Here is a 17,565-nt window from a genome sequence, read left to right as displayed (position 1 = left end):
CAGTGACAATGAAAGGCCTTAATTCATGCGAATATATCATGGTGTTCATTGCAAACCTTAGGTTTGGGCTGAAGAAGCATTTTCCTTTCTGTGGAGTACAAAACCAAACCAAACAAAAACAAAAACCAAAACCAAAAAACAAAAAAAACCAAACAAACAAAAAAAAAAAACCACCCACAAAAAACCAAACATAAAACCCCAGAAACCTAAATTCAGAGGAGCCAGACCAAATGTAATTCCCAAGCTGAGAATACAAGTTATGAATAGAGGACATTTAAAGAGAGGCTTCGGGCAATGGGGCTGGACACAGAAGGTGGAACTGAACCGTATGGGTAATCTGGAGAACATACAGACTATCACTACAGCTTATGCATTATCCGAGATTTCCACGTTATGAAAGAATCTTCCAAAGTTTGGCTCTATACCATCTGAACCTGGAAATCTGGGGATTCTCAGAAGAATAAGAAAGTTTAAAAACAGGCAAATTAAAATCAGAAAACTATCCCTAGACTTGAGTAAATCGTTAATAGGGTTATGTGTGCATGCATATTAGAAGAGACAGCACAGTGGTTTCTTCTTAAACCAGCCATGCCCACAGACTGACATCATATGAAACTTGACTTAGGACAAGCCTATGAATTTTCTTTTCCATTCTCAAATCAAGATTTTGGGTCTATTTATTCCATATTTTCTCTCAATTTAAGTTTTCAGAATTGTACCTTGTTTATCACTGTCAAAGTGTGTATATCTTTAATTTTTAAGGCACCTTTATAAGCCAGAAGGAGTAAAAAGGATTGAGGCAAACCTGAGATTAGGAACTTCCATGTCAGAGTGAAGATGATTAAGTATACTAAGTCACCTAGGTTCTGTACAGGCCCTCTCCTTTCACCTGTCCCCTGCCCCACAATGCAGGGAAAGTGCAAGAAATGTGATAAGCATGTCATCAATGTAATTCTCCCTAGCATATTTTCATAGGTACAATTTATTGAGCACTTACAATGTGCTAGGCTTTGTTCTAAGTATTTTTCCAGCCAATGTCTCATTTCATGTCCACAGAAATCCATTTGGTTGGTGGTATTGTTTTCTACAATTCTGATGAGGATGCTGAGGCTGAGAAAGAGTGTTACATGACCAAGTTCACCCTGTCTGTAATCAGCAACATAGGTGTCAAACCCAGGGCTGTCCCCATGGATTCAGACAATGTCCAGCTGTAAAGAAATCCCATGACCTAACTGGATTGGTCAGTGAAGGAGAAACATCCTTCCTTGTTATCACCATGGCTGCCATGTAGTTGTAACACCTAATAGTTACAAAGCATTTGTGCTCCATGTAAGTTCTGGTTCTTTCTATCTGTATGAAAATGAGCTAATTATCTTTACACCTCTGAAAGGATAGCCTGTAGAGTCAGGGGGCTAGCCACCTGTGACCTACTGTACTGATCTCTGAAAACAAGCACACATAAAAATTCTCAAGGGTGGGACCCATAGATTTCTTATTAAAAAGGCATTTGTTTTAGATTTTTAAAATGCTGACCAGTCATGAATGCTATGGCAAATAGTGCTCAGACAATATATTTGGGGGATAACTTTAGTAATGTCTTCCAAAGGGAGGACCTTGAATGGAGATCATTTTGAAGCTTTTTCCATCTTTATAATGACCTTCTATTAAAAGGTTCCCTTCAGGGGCACCTGGGTGGCTCAGTCAGTTAAGAGCCCAACTCGGTTTCAGCTCAGCTCATGATCTCAGGGTCATGGGATTGAGCTCAGCATTCAGCTTTCTGCTCAACGTGGAGTTGGCTTGAGAGTCTGTCTCCCACTATCCCTCCCCCCAGTCTCTCTCTTTCTTTCTCTCTCAAATAAAATAAATAAATAAATAAATAAATAAATAAATAAATAAATAAATAAATAAATAAATAAATAAATAAATAAATAAATAAATATCTTAAAAAACAATCCCCTTTAGAGAATCTTACTACTAGAGAGAAGAAAGGGGCCCTCTGGAGACCATCAGTTGTATAGGCTTGTTCTACTGATGAGGAAAGTTGGACCCAAGCAGAGCAAGAAACACAGCTTCTCAGGAGCAGAGCTGGGCTGGAATCCAGTGCATTCTCTCCTGCTATAAACATCTCTTTGTTTCACCCCAGTAGCTCCTTCAGGTGGCATCTGAGGCATTTGGACATGTTATTGCAATACAAGTTGCAAATGTGGAGCCCCTGAGCTTTGGTGAAGTCTCTCTGTCACAGTTAGCTGTGTGATCTTTTTTTTTTTTTTTAGATTTTATTTATTTATTGATTTGTCAGAGAGAGCACAAGTAGGGTGAGCAGCAGCAGGCAGAGGGAGAAGCAGGCTCTCCACTGAGCAAGGAGCCTGATGCGGGACTTGATCTTAGGACCCTGGGATCATGACTGGAGCTGAAGGCAGACGCCCAACTGACTGAGCCACCCAGGCGTTCCTACCTGTGTGATATTGATCAGCATTTTCAATCTCTTTGAAACTTGGTTTCCTCTTGTGCAAAACGAAGTTATTCAACATGCTTTCCAGAGTCATTTTACTCCCATAATGTGTGACTCTGTGATTTTAATGTATTGGCAAATTAATTTCTACTTTTCACAAAGCACAGAGGCCTTGTTTTTCCTAAGATTCTCCAGATTTCTAATGAAAAATATCGCAAGCAGAATCCCAAAGACAAGCTTTAAGTAAAAGACAAACAGCCATTTTCAGACATGCAAGAACTCAGAGAATTTATTTCCCTAGTGCTTAGTTTTAAGAAGTAATTTGTGACTACAGTCCAGCCAATCAAGAAACTAAGAAATATGTGAGTCAAAAGTGATAAGACAAATGCAGGGGCACCTGGGTGGCTCAGATGGTTAAGAGTCTGCCTTCGGCTCAGGTCATGATCTCAGGGTCCTGGGATGGAGCCCCGCGTTGGACTCCCTGCTTGGCGGGGATCCTGCTTCTCTCTCTCTCTCTACTGCTCCCCCTGCTGGTGCTCTCTTGCTCTCTCTGTCAAATAAATAAATAAAAATCTTTTAAAAAAATTGATAAGTGCAGAAGTCTAAAGAAGAAAAGCCTAAGGTGATAATTGTACAGCATGATAGGAAAAAGTTCATCAGAATTAGACCAGGAAGCCAGTAGACTCCGAGATGCCTTCAGAAGGAAGAATGAAATGGACTCCAGCATGACGAGGGAGATCGATGATACTAGAGACGTAATGAAAAAATTGTGTGTGTGTGTGTGTGTGTTGGATCTTTCAACAAAAACAATGACAACCAACAGCCAAAAGGCCCAAATATGGGGCGCCTGGGTGGTTCAGTCGTTAAGCGTCTGCCTTCAGCTCAGGGTGTGATCCCGGCGTTATGGGATCGAGCCCCACATCAGGCTCCTCTGCTGGGAGCCTGCTTCTTCCTCTCCCACGCCCCCTGCTTGTGTTCCCTCTCTCACTGGCTGTCTCTCTCTGTCAAATAAATAAAATCTTAAAAAAAAAAAAAAGGCCCAAATATGAAGCAGAGTAATCTAAAAAAAATAGTAAGAAAAATGATTTGATCTGAATGACAGAAACACTGTCTTTTGTTGGCATTGGGGTCCTGGCCTTGAAAAGTTTCAGAAAAAGATGTAACTGTAGCTTACTATTTGCCTCTGAGAAACACATTAACCTGCCATGCTAATGAATGTCTATGTTCTTAACTTTCAAATCTTAGAATTCAAAAAATTAACTTTTAATATTGGTACGAAATATAACATAAAATGGACATCTGTAGACTATATCAAAATAAAAACTTATGCACAGTGAAGGAAATAATCAACAAAACTAAAAGGCAACCTATGAATGGGGAAGATATTTGCAAATGACATATCTGATAAAGGGTTAGTATCCAAATATATAAAGAATTTACACAACTCAATACCCAGAAAACAAGTTATCCAATTAAAAATGGACCAAAAACATGAATAGACATTTACACAGAAGACATCCAGATGGGCAACAGACACATGGAAAAATGCTCATCATCACTGATCATAGGGAAATGCAAATTAAAACCACAATGAGATACCATCTCATACCTGTCAGATGGCTAAAATCAAAACACAATAAACAACAAGCGTCGATGAGAAATGTGGAGAAAGAGGAACACTTGTGTACTACTGGTGGGAATGCAAACTGGTGCAGCCACTGTGAAAACAGTATGGAGTTTCCTCAAGAAATTAAGAACAGAATTACCCCACAATCCACTAATTGCATTACTGGGTATTGACCCAAAGAATAAAAAAAATACAAAAAACAAAAAACAAAACCCTAATTTGAAAGGACATATGCACCCCTATGTTTATTGCAACGTTATTGACAATAACCAAACTATGGAAGCAGTGCAAATGGCTATCAATAGATGAATGGATAAAGATGAGGTGCTGTGTGTGTGTGTGTGTGTGTGTGTGTGTGTGTGTGTGTGCGAGATATTATTCAGGCATAAAAAGAATGAAATCTTGCCATTTGCAACAATATGGATGGAGCTAGAGAGAATAATGCTAAGTGAAATAAACCAAAGAAAGACAAATACCATATGATTTCACACATATGTGAAATATAAGAAACAAAACAAAGGAAAACAGAGAAACAAACTAAGAAATAGACTCTTAACTATTATAGAGAACAAACTGGTGGTTACCAGAGGGGAGGTGGATGGGGGGATGGGTGAAAGAGGTGAAGGGGATTAAGAGCACACTTACCGTGATGAGTGCCAGTGATGTATAGAATTGATGAATCACTATATTGTACACCTGAAACTAATATCATACTGGATGTTAACTATAATGGAATTAAAATTAAAAACTTGCAAACATAGAACAAAATGCACATCTGTGATGGGGAATATAGCTAACAGAAGTGGAGAAGTGGAAGAAGGGACGAGAGATGGGGATGTGTTAAGATTCACATGAAACCTTCACGGTGATGGCCACTGGGGCCAGAGTGGGGAGGAAAAGGGACCAGAGTGGGAAAGCAGGAGATTTGTTATGTTTTGTTAAGAAATAAAAAGCTGTGGCAGAGTAGATGGTAGGGGTGCGGCGTGGCTGGTGGCAAAGGACATTATTCCCAGCCAGGTCGAGCACAGATCATTGTTCCTTCTAAGCATTTGGGATGGTTCTCCAAGGGGGGGGGGGGGTGCGCTCTCTCTCTCTCTCTCTCTCTCAGACACACACTGGCAAGTGTTTTACTGAATACCTAAGTGGGGGGGTGGTCTCTGCAGATCTGTGGGATTCTCTCTCTGGGCAGTTTCCCAATACTTTGCTCTATAAGCTCGAGTTTGGTTGGTCTCCCCAGCTCAGGAAACCTGCCAGGCTCTGCCTGAATTACCCTTCCCCGAGCCACTGTCTGCAAATTCTGAAGTCTGTAAAATGGCATAATCATGCAGCTGACCACCATCTCTTAGGGATCACTGTCTTTTTTTGCCTAATGCCCAGTGTCTTAACAATCACTGTTTTATATATGGATGTTCTTTATTCAGGTGGGAGGGTAAATCTGGCCTTTGTAGTCCATCTTGAAAGCAAAAATATATATATATATATATATATATATATATATATATATATTTTTTTTTTTTAACTTCTGCCTTGTCAGGGATCCCTTTTAGTTTCTGCCTTGTCTAAAAGTCAATCTTTGCGTAGTTCCTGATGTCAAAAACCTAACTTAACCACTGTTAAGGAAAGTACTCACACCACATCTAGCAGCCAGTAAGAGAAGAAAAGAAACTAGTTATGTTTCTTAATTTTTATTCTATACATTTCCACACAATTCACAATACAGAAAAAGTGTCCAAAAAGTAACTGCAACTAGTCAATTTCGTTTTCAGAGATTAGTTCAGTCTCCCAAATTAATTCCATTGAAAATCTCTGTAGAGCAACACAGTGATCAAGATACTTTATATAAATAGGAAATGCAAGAAAATTAGGGAAAAATACTTTATGACTTTGTTACAAAAAACTCCATTCTTCCCTTCCCCACCCCCCCTTCCCACCCACCCTCCCTCCATTTCATATTCTCTGGATTCCACTTCACCTGGAAATAAAACTTCATCAACCTACTGCCACAGCTGCTAGGTTTTTTTTGTTTGTTGGTTTTTTGTTGGTTTTTTTTTTTTTTTTTTTGATTCCACCTGCCAGCTGGCAGCTTTGCAAAAGCATGGCTCTGGGATATGATAGGGCAGAATCAGAAATCATGAAAGAGCCCTTTATAATATGACTGCAACTCTTCATACAGATGTAGCCTCTGAGAGTGAACTACCCACAGCCAAGGGTACTCTGGATGCCCAAGAATCTTTTCCCACTCAGAAATAAAATTAAATGAAGTATATTCATTTGTATGTAATTGAGATTGTCCTCTGTTCCTTAACTCTTTACAGGAATGGTTTTCCCCACTTTCGATCAGCTGTGATCCATATTATATTCAGATTCACGGTTGTCACTTAACCACTGGTAATAAATAAATAATAATTTTAAAAAAACAGACTAGCTAACCTTTACTGAGACTAATTCAAACTCTACCTTCTCAAAGACATGTGTTGCAAATATTCTATTGTGCTAGAATATTTTATCAAATATTCTATTGTGCTAGAATATTTTGTCTATGAAAATTCTGAATCTCATTTCCCAGGATAGCAAGAAACCCACACTTCCCAGCCCACAATCAGGATGTTAGCAAGCATCGATCTGAGTTCTAGTCACGTTGGAAATTAGGCATGCGGTCAGAGCCTCAGTCCAACCAATAAGGAATGGAGGGCAGGGAATAAAAAACTGTAGTGTTAATAAAACCCAAAAGGTCAGGAACTATTTGGATTCATTTTATGAATGAATATCAGCAGTAAATATCAAAGCTGGATAGTACCTTGAAAGTGATAAATCTTACAAACATATCTCACAGAGTTACCCATAGATTTAAAACAAAATATAGGGTAAACCAATTTAGAGCTGTCATCGGTTTATTTTTACAAGTAAAGATAATTTATAAACATCTCCTATAATTTTAAGAAGAAATGTTACATGTCACCCCCAAAATAAAAAAAAAAAAGTTAGTCTTTGATTTTTTAAGGATTGAATATGTTTAGACTTATGAAAAACCCCTAAGTTGTCCTTAGTTCTCTCAAGTTTTACCAGAGACCATCACAAATCCTTGCACAGGTCTAACCTCCTATGAGCACAAAGAGAAACTCCTTCAAGAAAAAACCCAGTCCTGAGGAAAGCGCCATTAGAAAGTTCTATTATAGGGACCCTCTCCTCCCCTAAATTCCACACATAATCTTCTAAACTGCATAGATGGAAAATTTCATGATATTCCTTGAAGCCACTTTGAACAAGTTCAATCTTCTTCTACATCTTCTGAATTTGCTTTTCATGAGGATCAAAGTTTGCTGAGAGTAAATATTATTTAATGTGTGGGTTGCCATGGCAATTTGTGTGAAAACTGGAGCCTTATAACTGTACTACTCTTCAGAACCCTTTTTCACATATCTCTGCTCTTCCTTTACCTTCCCAAGCCAGGGGCAAGGGTGAGGTGGGGGAGAAGGTGGAGTGGGAGCATTTTCTGAGCAGGATTCCAGATAAGAGTCCATTTTTAAAGATGATCTCAACGGTGCCTTTCATCAAGCCAACCTGAAATCTAGGAACTCAGGTCTAATTAGTAATTAAAGCTATAGTCCACAGGGCACCTGGGTGGCTCAGTCAGTTAAGCATGGAACTCCTGGTTTGGACTGGGGTCATGATGTCATGGGTTGTGGGACTGAGCCCTACACTGGGCTCCTCACTCAGCAGGGAGTCTGCTTGAAAGATTCTCTCCCTCTGCCCCTCCCCCAACTCACGCATGCGCTCTCTCTCTCTCAAAATAAATACATCTTTAAAAAAGACTTAAAAAATGGGCTTAAAAAAACTATAGTCCACAAACATTACAGCAACTTTAGTCTAGTGATAAGATTAAGTCCGACTTAATGGCAATAAGCCACAAAAATTGTCTCTACACCTCTTTACCAGAAAATAGAGATCTTCTGCCCCTTCTCCAAGCCCCAGCCACAACAACATACCCCAACCAACAAATGGGTAGGGAGTAGGAAAATGAACACTACGTCCTTTTTTTCTCTTTAATTACTGAACCTGTGACTGTTAGTAGAAACACATCTTTCTCAGGAGATTTGGAAATTGGTTAACAACGGACAAAGAGTTATATGTGTTATATATACGTGTGTGTGTGTGCACGTGAGTGAGCGCATGCACACGTGCAAGTGTGTATATAAGCAAAGCAAATTGTTTTAGGGTCATGAAATACCTGCTTCTCAATGATCTGGGATATATTTGCAATGACTGGTGTTTTTACAAAAAAGCTTTAATTGCCATCTACATGGCAGGAACCTAGAGAGACTGAAGGCTCTAAATGAGTTCTGCCTGAGTCCAAAATCATAGAAATCTAAAACTAGAAAATATTACATAAATCTTTTACTCTAATGTCCCTCACAATTAAGGAAGTGCTTTCTGGTGTTTCCTCATTTGGTTAATTTTCGCTTAAATACTAGAAAAAAAAAAACCCTAGCTGCTGTAAATCACTTTGTTTTTCAGAAAGCCCCATCCATTTTTCTGGATGTAATGTTTAGGAAAAAAAGAAATCCTTCTACAAGTAATAAAGCCACCGGTGTCCTTTTCATGTCTGTTCTGAACTCTTCTGTCCTTGCTTTCTTCTGCAAATTGCCCTAGAGAACTTGAATCTCACCTTTCTACTTCATCTGTCTCCTCCAAACTTTTCTGTTCCTGATCTAACTTTGTCCTCTTTCCAGACCAAACGTCCTTCTTCTACATAGTCACTGATCTGCGCATTGAGATGCCTTGTAAAAGATGAGATCCGGAATTGAAGACTCTCTCCGGTCTGTTTATTCTTCCCATTTCAAGGTCAGCAGAACTTCCCACAGGGGTATCAGACTTCTGTGTATGTGACGGTAGGACAGACATAGCTTTGCACGTCCACCCGCTTCAAGCAAAGGAGTCTTGAATGGCAAGCCCATTTTCAACACTTTTTGGTACAGAATTCTAAAATATCATTCTAATAGTGACTTCCAAGGAGAGAAGACAGTACGAACATTTTTAAATGCTGAGAATCAGAGAAGCCAGGAAGTCACCCTCAGTGTTAGCTTCTCGTGAAATCCACCCTGGCACCAAAACATTTGACCTTTTTTCCCCCTGAACTTTGCCCAACTTGATAAGCCTCTGAGAGCAAAAACTCTTTTTAACTTCACAGTTTCCCTCAGTTCTACCCAGCTCTTGCTGTGGGATGCTAAGTCATTATCTTTTCAAGGAGGCACCTTCTAAATTATGGAAATCTGCCTGATGTTAAACAGCAGTGAAGGCAAGGGTGGGAGATGTTATTTCTGGCTGCGGTTCTACCATTTACTATATGAATCTGTGCAAGTTGAATTCACTGTGTTGAGATGTGGTTTCTTCATCTAAAATGGTCTGCATGATCCACTTCGTGGGTTTGCACTGAAGCTCAAAGGTGTCACAAGGGCATCGAAATGCTAAAACATGAAAATTTGTAAAATTCCTGAAATTGTAATAAACAATATAATCACAGGAAGCAGTATAGATTGGAGTTGTTTAAACTAGTTTCTATTGAAAGCTATATGTGTTTCGTTAAAAGACTGAGAAAGAAGATCGTTTGGGTTGTTCCCACCACGAAGGGATCCCTTTCAGATGCCATGTGGCTCAAACATGAAAACTCTGGAAAACGTTCAGAATCATCACTTATCTCCATGGGGGAGCGCTCCCTAGCAATGATCATGCCTGCAGCAGAAGCAAAGGCATTTTCCATGACTGTCTTTTGTGTCCATTTACTTGGATCCCAAATATCTTTTAGGCAAGATTTTCTTCTGTGGTTGTAGTAGATTACATTTAATTGTGAGAATATCAAATCACAGCACTTTTTTACATTGGATGGACAGTAAAACCGATTTCTAATATGACCTAAGACTGGCTAAGAACATTCATCAAAATCCGTGATGCTTCTAGAAACATTTTGGGGTTAGTTAGTCCTCTTAGTATGTTTGCTTTGCACTAGCTCTTCAATTCAGGCTTAGCTGGTTTAAATTTTTTTTCAGTGATAGGCAAAAGTCATTTATCCAAGATGTTTGCTCTCACTGTGATGTTTTAAAGATTAAAAATCAAGATTTTAATAAACTCTTAAAAATGAAGTCCTGTCATTCATCATTAAAAAAAAAAAAACTTAAAAATTCTCAGCATCTGATTCCAGCCCCTCCAGGGGTCAGGTAGCCTCTGTTCAGTCCCAGGCGCTGAATGCACATAATTCTGTAAGGGTGCCCATCCCACTGTTCGACAATATATATATTTCATTGTTGTATTCAGTCAAAACCCATTGCAAATTTTGCCTATTGCTTCTAGTTCTATCCTTGAGAAATAGCATGAGTTTTAGCTCCTATTGGAGTCGTATTTCTATCTCATCTTAAAGTCTTGGTTACAAATACATTTTTAAGAACAGGACCAAGACCCTTAAGGAGATGCAAAATATCATTTCTTTCATATTCATATTCTCATTTCATATTTCATAGAGCTTAAACATCGCTGGCGGAAGAGTGACTGGCACGATAAGGCCTGATGGACTCCCTAGTGCATGCTTCCCTGCTACCCTGTGCTCCCACGCAAAACTGGTCCTATTGGAATCTGTCTTTTCTCCGAGGCTTCCAGAAACATGAAGTCAAGAGTTTTGGCTCTTGCATTCACTCTTAGATCCTTAGCATGTTGCCTGCATCAGACTAAGGGATAAATTATTTTTAATTAAATGATTAAATATACGAATGTCTGCTTGACTCATGAACATATGATTGCATGCAGAATGCCTGAATACATATATAGACTCTGGAATCTGTCTACCATGAGGATACCATTCCGTATTCAAATCTCTACTTTAAATGGCAATGCCGCAACAGCCTAAGAATTATATTTTCTTCTTTCTTTTTGGGACCAGGTCAGTGCTATGTGTCCTGGGAGAGCGGGTTTCCCAAGGGCACTTGCCCTTGCTTAGTTCCTATTTTTAGGCTTCTCAGTAAACTGTGGGGAGATAGCCTAAAGTCCACAGATGGCCACTAGGGGTATAACACGTAGATAATCTAGTCATCTAGGTGACTTAGGGGAGCACGTGGTTTACGTCACCGACATGGAAGAAGCCGCCATGATTGTGGATGTCCACAGTGAAGCTAAGATCGACACGTGCTAACCTCTATGGCAGATGGCTTCTCAGAATAAGGCATGTTGTAACCCTGTAAGATAATCAGTCAGTGGACATCTAATTGTCCTTCAGGATACTTGTCCCAGAGGTTCATTTCATTCTGACCCACTTTGAGCAGAATACCTGGGGAAGGTTTGGGTGTCTGTATGACAAAACGACTGAGGGTGGTGGCCGAAAGTCCAGGAGGACTCTTGCCATGGTCAGAAACTGGAGGGACTAGAGATGAGTGAAGACCAGGACACAGAAATGGACGGGGCCAAAGCCCATCGGAGAGAGCAGACAGAGAAAAAAACTACCACAATCAGCTGAATTTGGAATTCAGAGAATGAGAAAGTAGAGAGATTCAGAGAAGGTTCTACTGAGACCAGGGCAGAAATGATTTTATACAAATAAATGTTAAAAAATTGTTAGAAAAGTCTCTCATTTAACAGATGTTCTACTTTTTTTCTTACCTAAACTGAAAATAATCCATTTAACTAGAGCAATTAGTTTTATTTGATGGCTATGATGCATCGTTTCAACAACGATCTGTCTCATTTTTAAACAGCATGGCTGAATAAAGGATGGTGCTGTTTTCAGGGATTTTCAAGAGCTACTCCTCCTGGAAGGGAGCCAAGCTCCTCAGACCCCAGCCCACACCCAAGTTCCTACACCTTCCTGGCAGCAGCTTGCCCTCATTAAATATCATTAGGCAATGTATGGAGTGTTCGCCCCTGCAAACTCAGCCTTGTAAAGTGGAGTGAGCATGACAGAGAAAGAAACTCTCCATTTGAGATCCAAAAATAGCACAGACAAGTCCCTGGGCTCAGGTAGGTCTCATGCTTCATGGAAGGAACATAAACAATTATAAGACCTCTTGGTCATGGATTTTACGACACAGGCAACGGCAAACGCCGTGTGCACCTGGAGTGGCTGCAGTAAGAGAACTGAGCTTAGCAGCACGAAGAATAACAAAGAATAAATGAAAAATTCCTGTTAGCTTGTCTTTGCCTGTTGGTGTGAACTATACATAGAGAGATGATTAGCATGCTTCTAAAATGTTTTGTCTACTGGAAACCTAAGCAATAACGTGTGTAGGGGGTATATATATATGTGTGTGTGTGTGGATATATATACACACACACATATGTACACAAATAAATACATTTCTATATGTGTGTGGGGGCCTGTGTGCACAGAGTCTTTCTGACATGACGTACAAGCACAATGTTTATCAGTGTTAACACTGTTCATCTCTGGGGAGTGGGACTCAGGCCACTACACCAGCACAGAGGAACACCTTGACCTTGCCTGTGATTTTCATCTGTGCTATTAGACCTTTTTTTATTTTTTTTATTTTTTTTATTTTTTATTTTTTTAAAGATTTTATTTATTTATGTGACAGAGAGACAGCCAGCGAGAGAGGGAACACAGCAGGGGGAGTGGGAGAGGAAGAAGCAGGCTCCCAGCGGAGGAGCCCGATGTGGGACTCGATCCCGGAACGCCGGGATCACGCCCTGAGCCGAAGGCAGACGCTTTAACGACTGCGCTACCCAGGCGCCCTATTAGACCTTTTTTTAAAATAAAAAGTATGTTCTACATTTATGATTAAAAAATCTAAATATTTGAAATAAAATTGACATGTAAAAAAATAAAACTGCTGCCCCACATATTATAAAACACAGATATTACGAGAAGTCTAGTAAAGAAATGGCTACAAGGTCCAAACACAAACTGCCTGTTGAGTATCTCCCAATGCAAACACATCCCCCTAAGCGCTAAGGCCAGCTACTACGATGGGATAGGGAGCGATGGGGTGTGTGAGGCTTTCCATCAGCAGTCACTAACATCATGGCTGTGCGCTCGCCAGCTAAATTCTCTTCTTCAGAAATCACATGGGTTTTAGGTTATAGCCTCCAAAGAGGGAATCAGAACTCTCAGAGTAAAATTTGCGGCCATGGTGTTTATTTCCTCCTTGGCTTCTGTTTTTTATCAGTCTTTGAATGCGATAAAGCACAGCTTCACTGGGTTAAGCTGGGTTCTAAACTGGGTTCTATTTCATTAACTGTACTCCTGGAATATATGGCTCCAAAAATGACTACTTTTAAGATTCTATAATGTTGTCTTGTAATAACTCTCCATTTCTCATACCCCTCCCTGTCAACCGAACCCACAAATGGAATCCCGGAGCAGACAGCCCCAGCCCATGAGGGGCTCCTCTGAGCCAAACACAGAGGATTGGCCGCTAAGCCAGGCACACTCCAGTACTGTCCCGGGAGGTTTTGTAGAAAATGGTATTTCTAGAAGTATATAGTTTTATGTCTTTTAAATTAAACGTTTGTGGGTTTGCAGATACAGACCAGGGCCAGACCACTGGCTTCTACCCTTTCCGATGGCCCATTAAAGGGGATAGTATATACTTGAGCTGAGCTGGAAACTCCTGGAGCATATGGCGCCTCAGCTCTTTCTGAAGCCCAGAAGTGTCACATGCGGTGATCAATTTTAAAAAATGCTACAGGAGGTAGGTTTAATATTGAATTCATTAAATATGTAACCGTTCCATTCATTTTTGATGTTCTTTTCTTGGAAAACCCAAGTCCTGAGGGTGTTTGCTTTTTCAAAGAGATATTTGCCTTGGTTGTACATAGTTTCCCATCCATAGTGTAGAAAAAAAAATTTTTTTTTTTTTTGGTTTGGAATGATTTCCAAATGTACCAGAACCCCTACAGTAGTCATTACCTTATCTATTTTCATACCAGGAATTTACTTGTGACTTCAGTTGGACCTATTTGAATTGGCCCATAGCCATCTGTACCCTAAATTTTCTCTGGGCTGCTTTGAAGCATCACAAAGAAATATGAGATGGTAGTTGGTGAAAATAGTCCTTCATCCCAGAAATGGCAGCTGGGTAACCGACTGTGTGGCCAACTGTTTGGCTCGAGCTAGGGAATGGAAGGCACCTTTCAAAGCCAGATTCCAGTCTGTTTTAAGGATTATATTTCTGTCATCACAACATCTCTCTGACAGTCCCACCAACTGAAAAACTCCCAGATGAAGCCCAATGATTAAATTCTCCTGGAGCCTATTTTTTCCAGTTTCTGGAAACAATCTACTGCTGTCCTCCCTACCTCACCATAAAACCCAACAGATAATTCCATTTCTAAGACTGATAGATGGAAATAGATTACTCATAACCAACTTACTCTCCCACAGCTGGAAATAACACCAACAATTTGATTTTGAAACGGCTAAAGAGATATTTAATCCCCGTCCACGGAGAAGCTATTCCTCCTTAAGACGGTACTCACATCTGTCCTCTCAAAATGATATGTGACCAAAATGCGATTCAGGTAAGCAATGCGTCACCACCGGACCTTTAAAGTAAATGTGGAAGTACAATCATTTATATGTTCACATGCAGAGACAGTAGGGAGGCACTTTGCTTGTGTCTAAGAGCAAAATGCAAGAAAGCTCAGAAGACATCAGTTTTAGTCTGAAACAAACCTGGATCACCCACTTTGATTTCTGACTGATACCCAAGTCAAGTAGACTTCTTCACTGAAAGTTAGGAGCCTTTTCCTCCCGTTCTTGTAGTGAACACAGAGTCCCTACTAGAGGGACCTGTAAGGACCAACTGATCTGTGGCAGGATTCGAAGTTGTAATTCCAATGCCAGAGCCATATTTCTGGCTAGGCTCCCACAGTGGTTCTGTACTAAGAATCTCCTGGGAGGGGAAAACAGAGAAAAGAATAGATTAATACTACCCTGTACGAAAGAAATGGGGTTGCAGTGCTATCAGGTATGACCTTGGGACCTGACAAGTAAAAGGTGAGGTGTCCATTAGAAAGATCCAGCCGTCCTGGAAATCCGTTAGCGGAACTCATAAAACAAGGCTTTGTCCGTGGGACAAGGCTTACTCAGGGTAATGAAAACCAAACACTTAGAAGGAAAACCTAAAATGGGCCCCCTCTCACCCACCACTGCACCCAAGAGTCTCTTCTTATTAGCCTCTGTGCAACACGCCGGCGACTGTTTCCTTGCTTAAGTGAGTTATTTTGACATATGTTGCTACTTTTGCATTGGCTGTTTTATTTCAAGTCAATTAGCCTGCTTTCTATTATCACTAGAGAAAGTCTAGAAGTAAACGCTGTCACAGTGCTCCAGTTCCTGTAACCACAGTCCCCACACATGGTTTTCTGCTCAGCAACTTCAACTGCACTTAGAATCCAGCCGTTCCGCCAAACCAGCCGCGGGCCTTCGTTTAATCCTTTGCTCGTCTCTATTGCAGCAAAAGGCAAAGATGGCTACACGTAGGCAGTATGGGGCTGTGTAAATAGCCCAAGCTGAACCAGTCCTTCATGGCTATCAGCAACAGCCCTGCAACCAGGGCCGGCCCCTGGGTTCCCTCCCATGCCACCTCACCATACCTCAGAGGTAACAGCCCACAAGTTGACATTATCCATGTGGCACGTCCCAGCTCCTACGTAATGACAAGGGGTTAGGGAGGGAGGGGAGACATGCAAACAGTCGCTAATAGTCTCGGTATATTTCGTCTTGGAAACGGAAGCAGCTTTACAGTGTGTTTCTGCAGGACATCCAGAGGGTTTTCAAAGACCTCCAGGGTGTCTTGTGGTCTTCAAAGACTGAATGTAAAGAGAGCAGATCGTATTTTTGTGAATGATGGGTAGTTGCAGAATTGTGTGGTACAGAGGAATCATGAGTGCATAGGGGGAGGAGGGAGCAGTGCCATTTGTACGAACATCCTTTGAATCTCGAAAATAAATTATACAGGTGAACACAGAAGTTCATGCTACTTGCTGGAAGCAGTAAGGATCAAATTTTGTGGAACGTGTACTCCACAAATCTCCAGGTATCCTGCCTCTTCCTCAGCGGGCTATCGTGTTCTGTTGTACATCCTTAACAACTGTAGCCCTTAACAGCTGGTGGCATGGTCTCAGATAGATTCTTGCAGAGAGAGACAGATGTGTGGATTCCATCACCTTCTTCCAGGGGAGCTGCCCGATCGCCGGGAGGCAGAGGTGATATACTCGCTCAGGTCCTCGTTGCCATCCATCAGGGTCAAACAGCAGTTTCCAGGTCCTCATGGCCAATGATCTTATAGTTCTGGCGGCTTTCTAGGTAAGCAGCCAAATCTGGGTCTCCAGCCTGCTGTGCTCGGTCTTGAGGGGTCTTACCCTAAAGGTGACAGTGGGAAGGAAGGGGACACAAATACTTGGAATGAGATTTTTTTTTTAAATCACAGAGGTATTCAAAAATTACTCACCAAAGGATTTTTTCAAGCTTATGGCTTTAGAGCTGACAAGACACTTTCAAATCTATTATCACATTAAACATGTGAGGTAGGTAAGTTCGAGAGAAAGACACAATCACTCGACAGGTGGGGATTACATCTGAGGAAAGGGGGGTTCAGAGTAACTGGGTCCACAGCAGGAAACAGTGTGGCACAGTAAGTTAGGGAACCCCAATTCTTTTTGGGAGAAGAGGGAGAGAAATCACTGAACAGAAAAGTAGGAAGTAGGCATTCGGACTTCCGGTGCCAGATTCTTCCTATTATACTAAACTCTGGGAAGCAGCAAGTAGAAAATGAGAGGACCGGATGGTTGTAAATGATCTAAAGATGTTTCTTTGCTGGTTTCAAAGTCTTCAGTTAAGTTCTCCCGACTCAAAACTATCTCATCTTTCCAAAAAGTGAGTTAATTTCTGACTATGAAAGTATGGATCTTGATTAAATAAACTTGGAAGAGCACAAAAGCATAAGGAAGAAAATAAAAATCACCAATAATTCCTATACTACGCTAAGATAACTGCTGTTAACCTTCCACAGAGTAGCTATTTTTTGTCTTTTTCTACAGCTCTACACATAAAAACTTTTATAAATAGAAAACAACACTATGGGGTACCTGGGTGGCTCAGTCAGTTAAATGTCTGACTCTTGATTTCAGCTCAGGTCATGATCTCAGGGTCCTGAGATTGAGCCCTGTGTTGGGCTCCATGCCCAGCATGGAATCTGCTTAAGTTCTCTCTTTCCTTCTCCCTCTGCCCCTCCCCTTTCATGTCATTCAATGTTCTTCTACCCCATCTTAAAAGATTGTATCATTTCTTGCAGCCTACCATAGTGCCGTACGTATATTTGTACACACACAGGATATTTTTGGAATGAGGTCAATGAATAGAATTTGGCAGTAGAGGGAAGGAAGGTCTCCATTCTCTTGAATGTATATAGATATTACCTAACATTCCTTGAAACTTCTAATTTTTGTTTAGTGACATGGCTTTATCTATTTAAAAAGGACATTA

At 40.7% G+C, this 17,565-nt stretch overlaps 1 protein-coding gene across 1 annotated transcript in view; it reads right to left on the bottom strand.

Annotated features, from left to right (window-relative positions):
- Window positions 1-13,858: 13,858 nt before the first annotated feature.
- DGKI (diacylglycerol kinase iota) overlaps window positions 13,859-17,565 on the bottom strand; it is a 414,447-nt gene continuing 410,740 nt past the window's right edge. The window contains 1 exon segment of the mRNA XM_040643960.1: window positions 13,859-16,443. Within this exon segment, the coding sequence (XP_040499894.1) occupies window positions 16,327-16,443 (117 nt within the window). The 3' untranslated portion in view covers window positions 13,859-16,326.

Source organism: Ursus maritimus, unplaced genomic scaffold (assembly GCF_017311325.1).
Source record: "Ursus maritimus isolate PB19 unplaced genomic scaffold, ASM1731132v1 scaffold_3, whole genome shotgun sequence".
NCBI lineage: Eukaryota > Metazoa > Chordata > Mammalia > Carnivora > Ursidae > Ursus > Ursus maritimus.
Note: the sequence above shows the minus strand (reverse complement) of the source record. Positions and strands in the feature narration are given on the sequence as shown.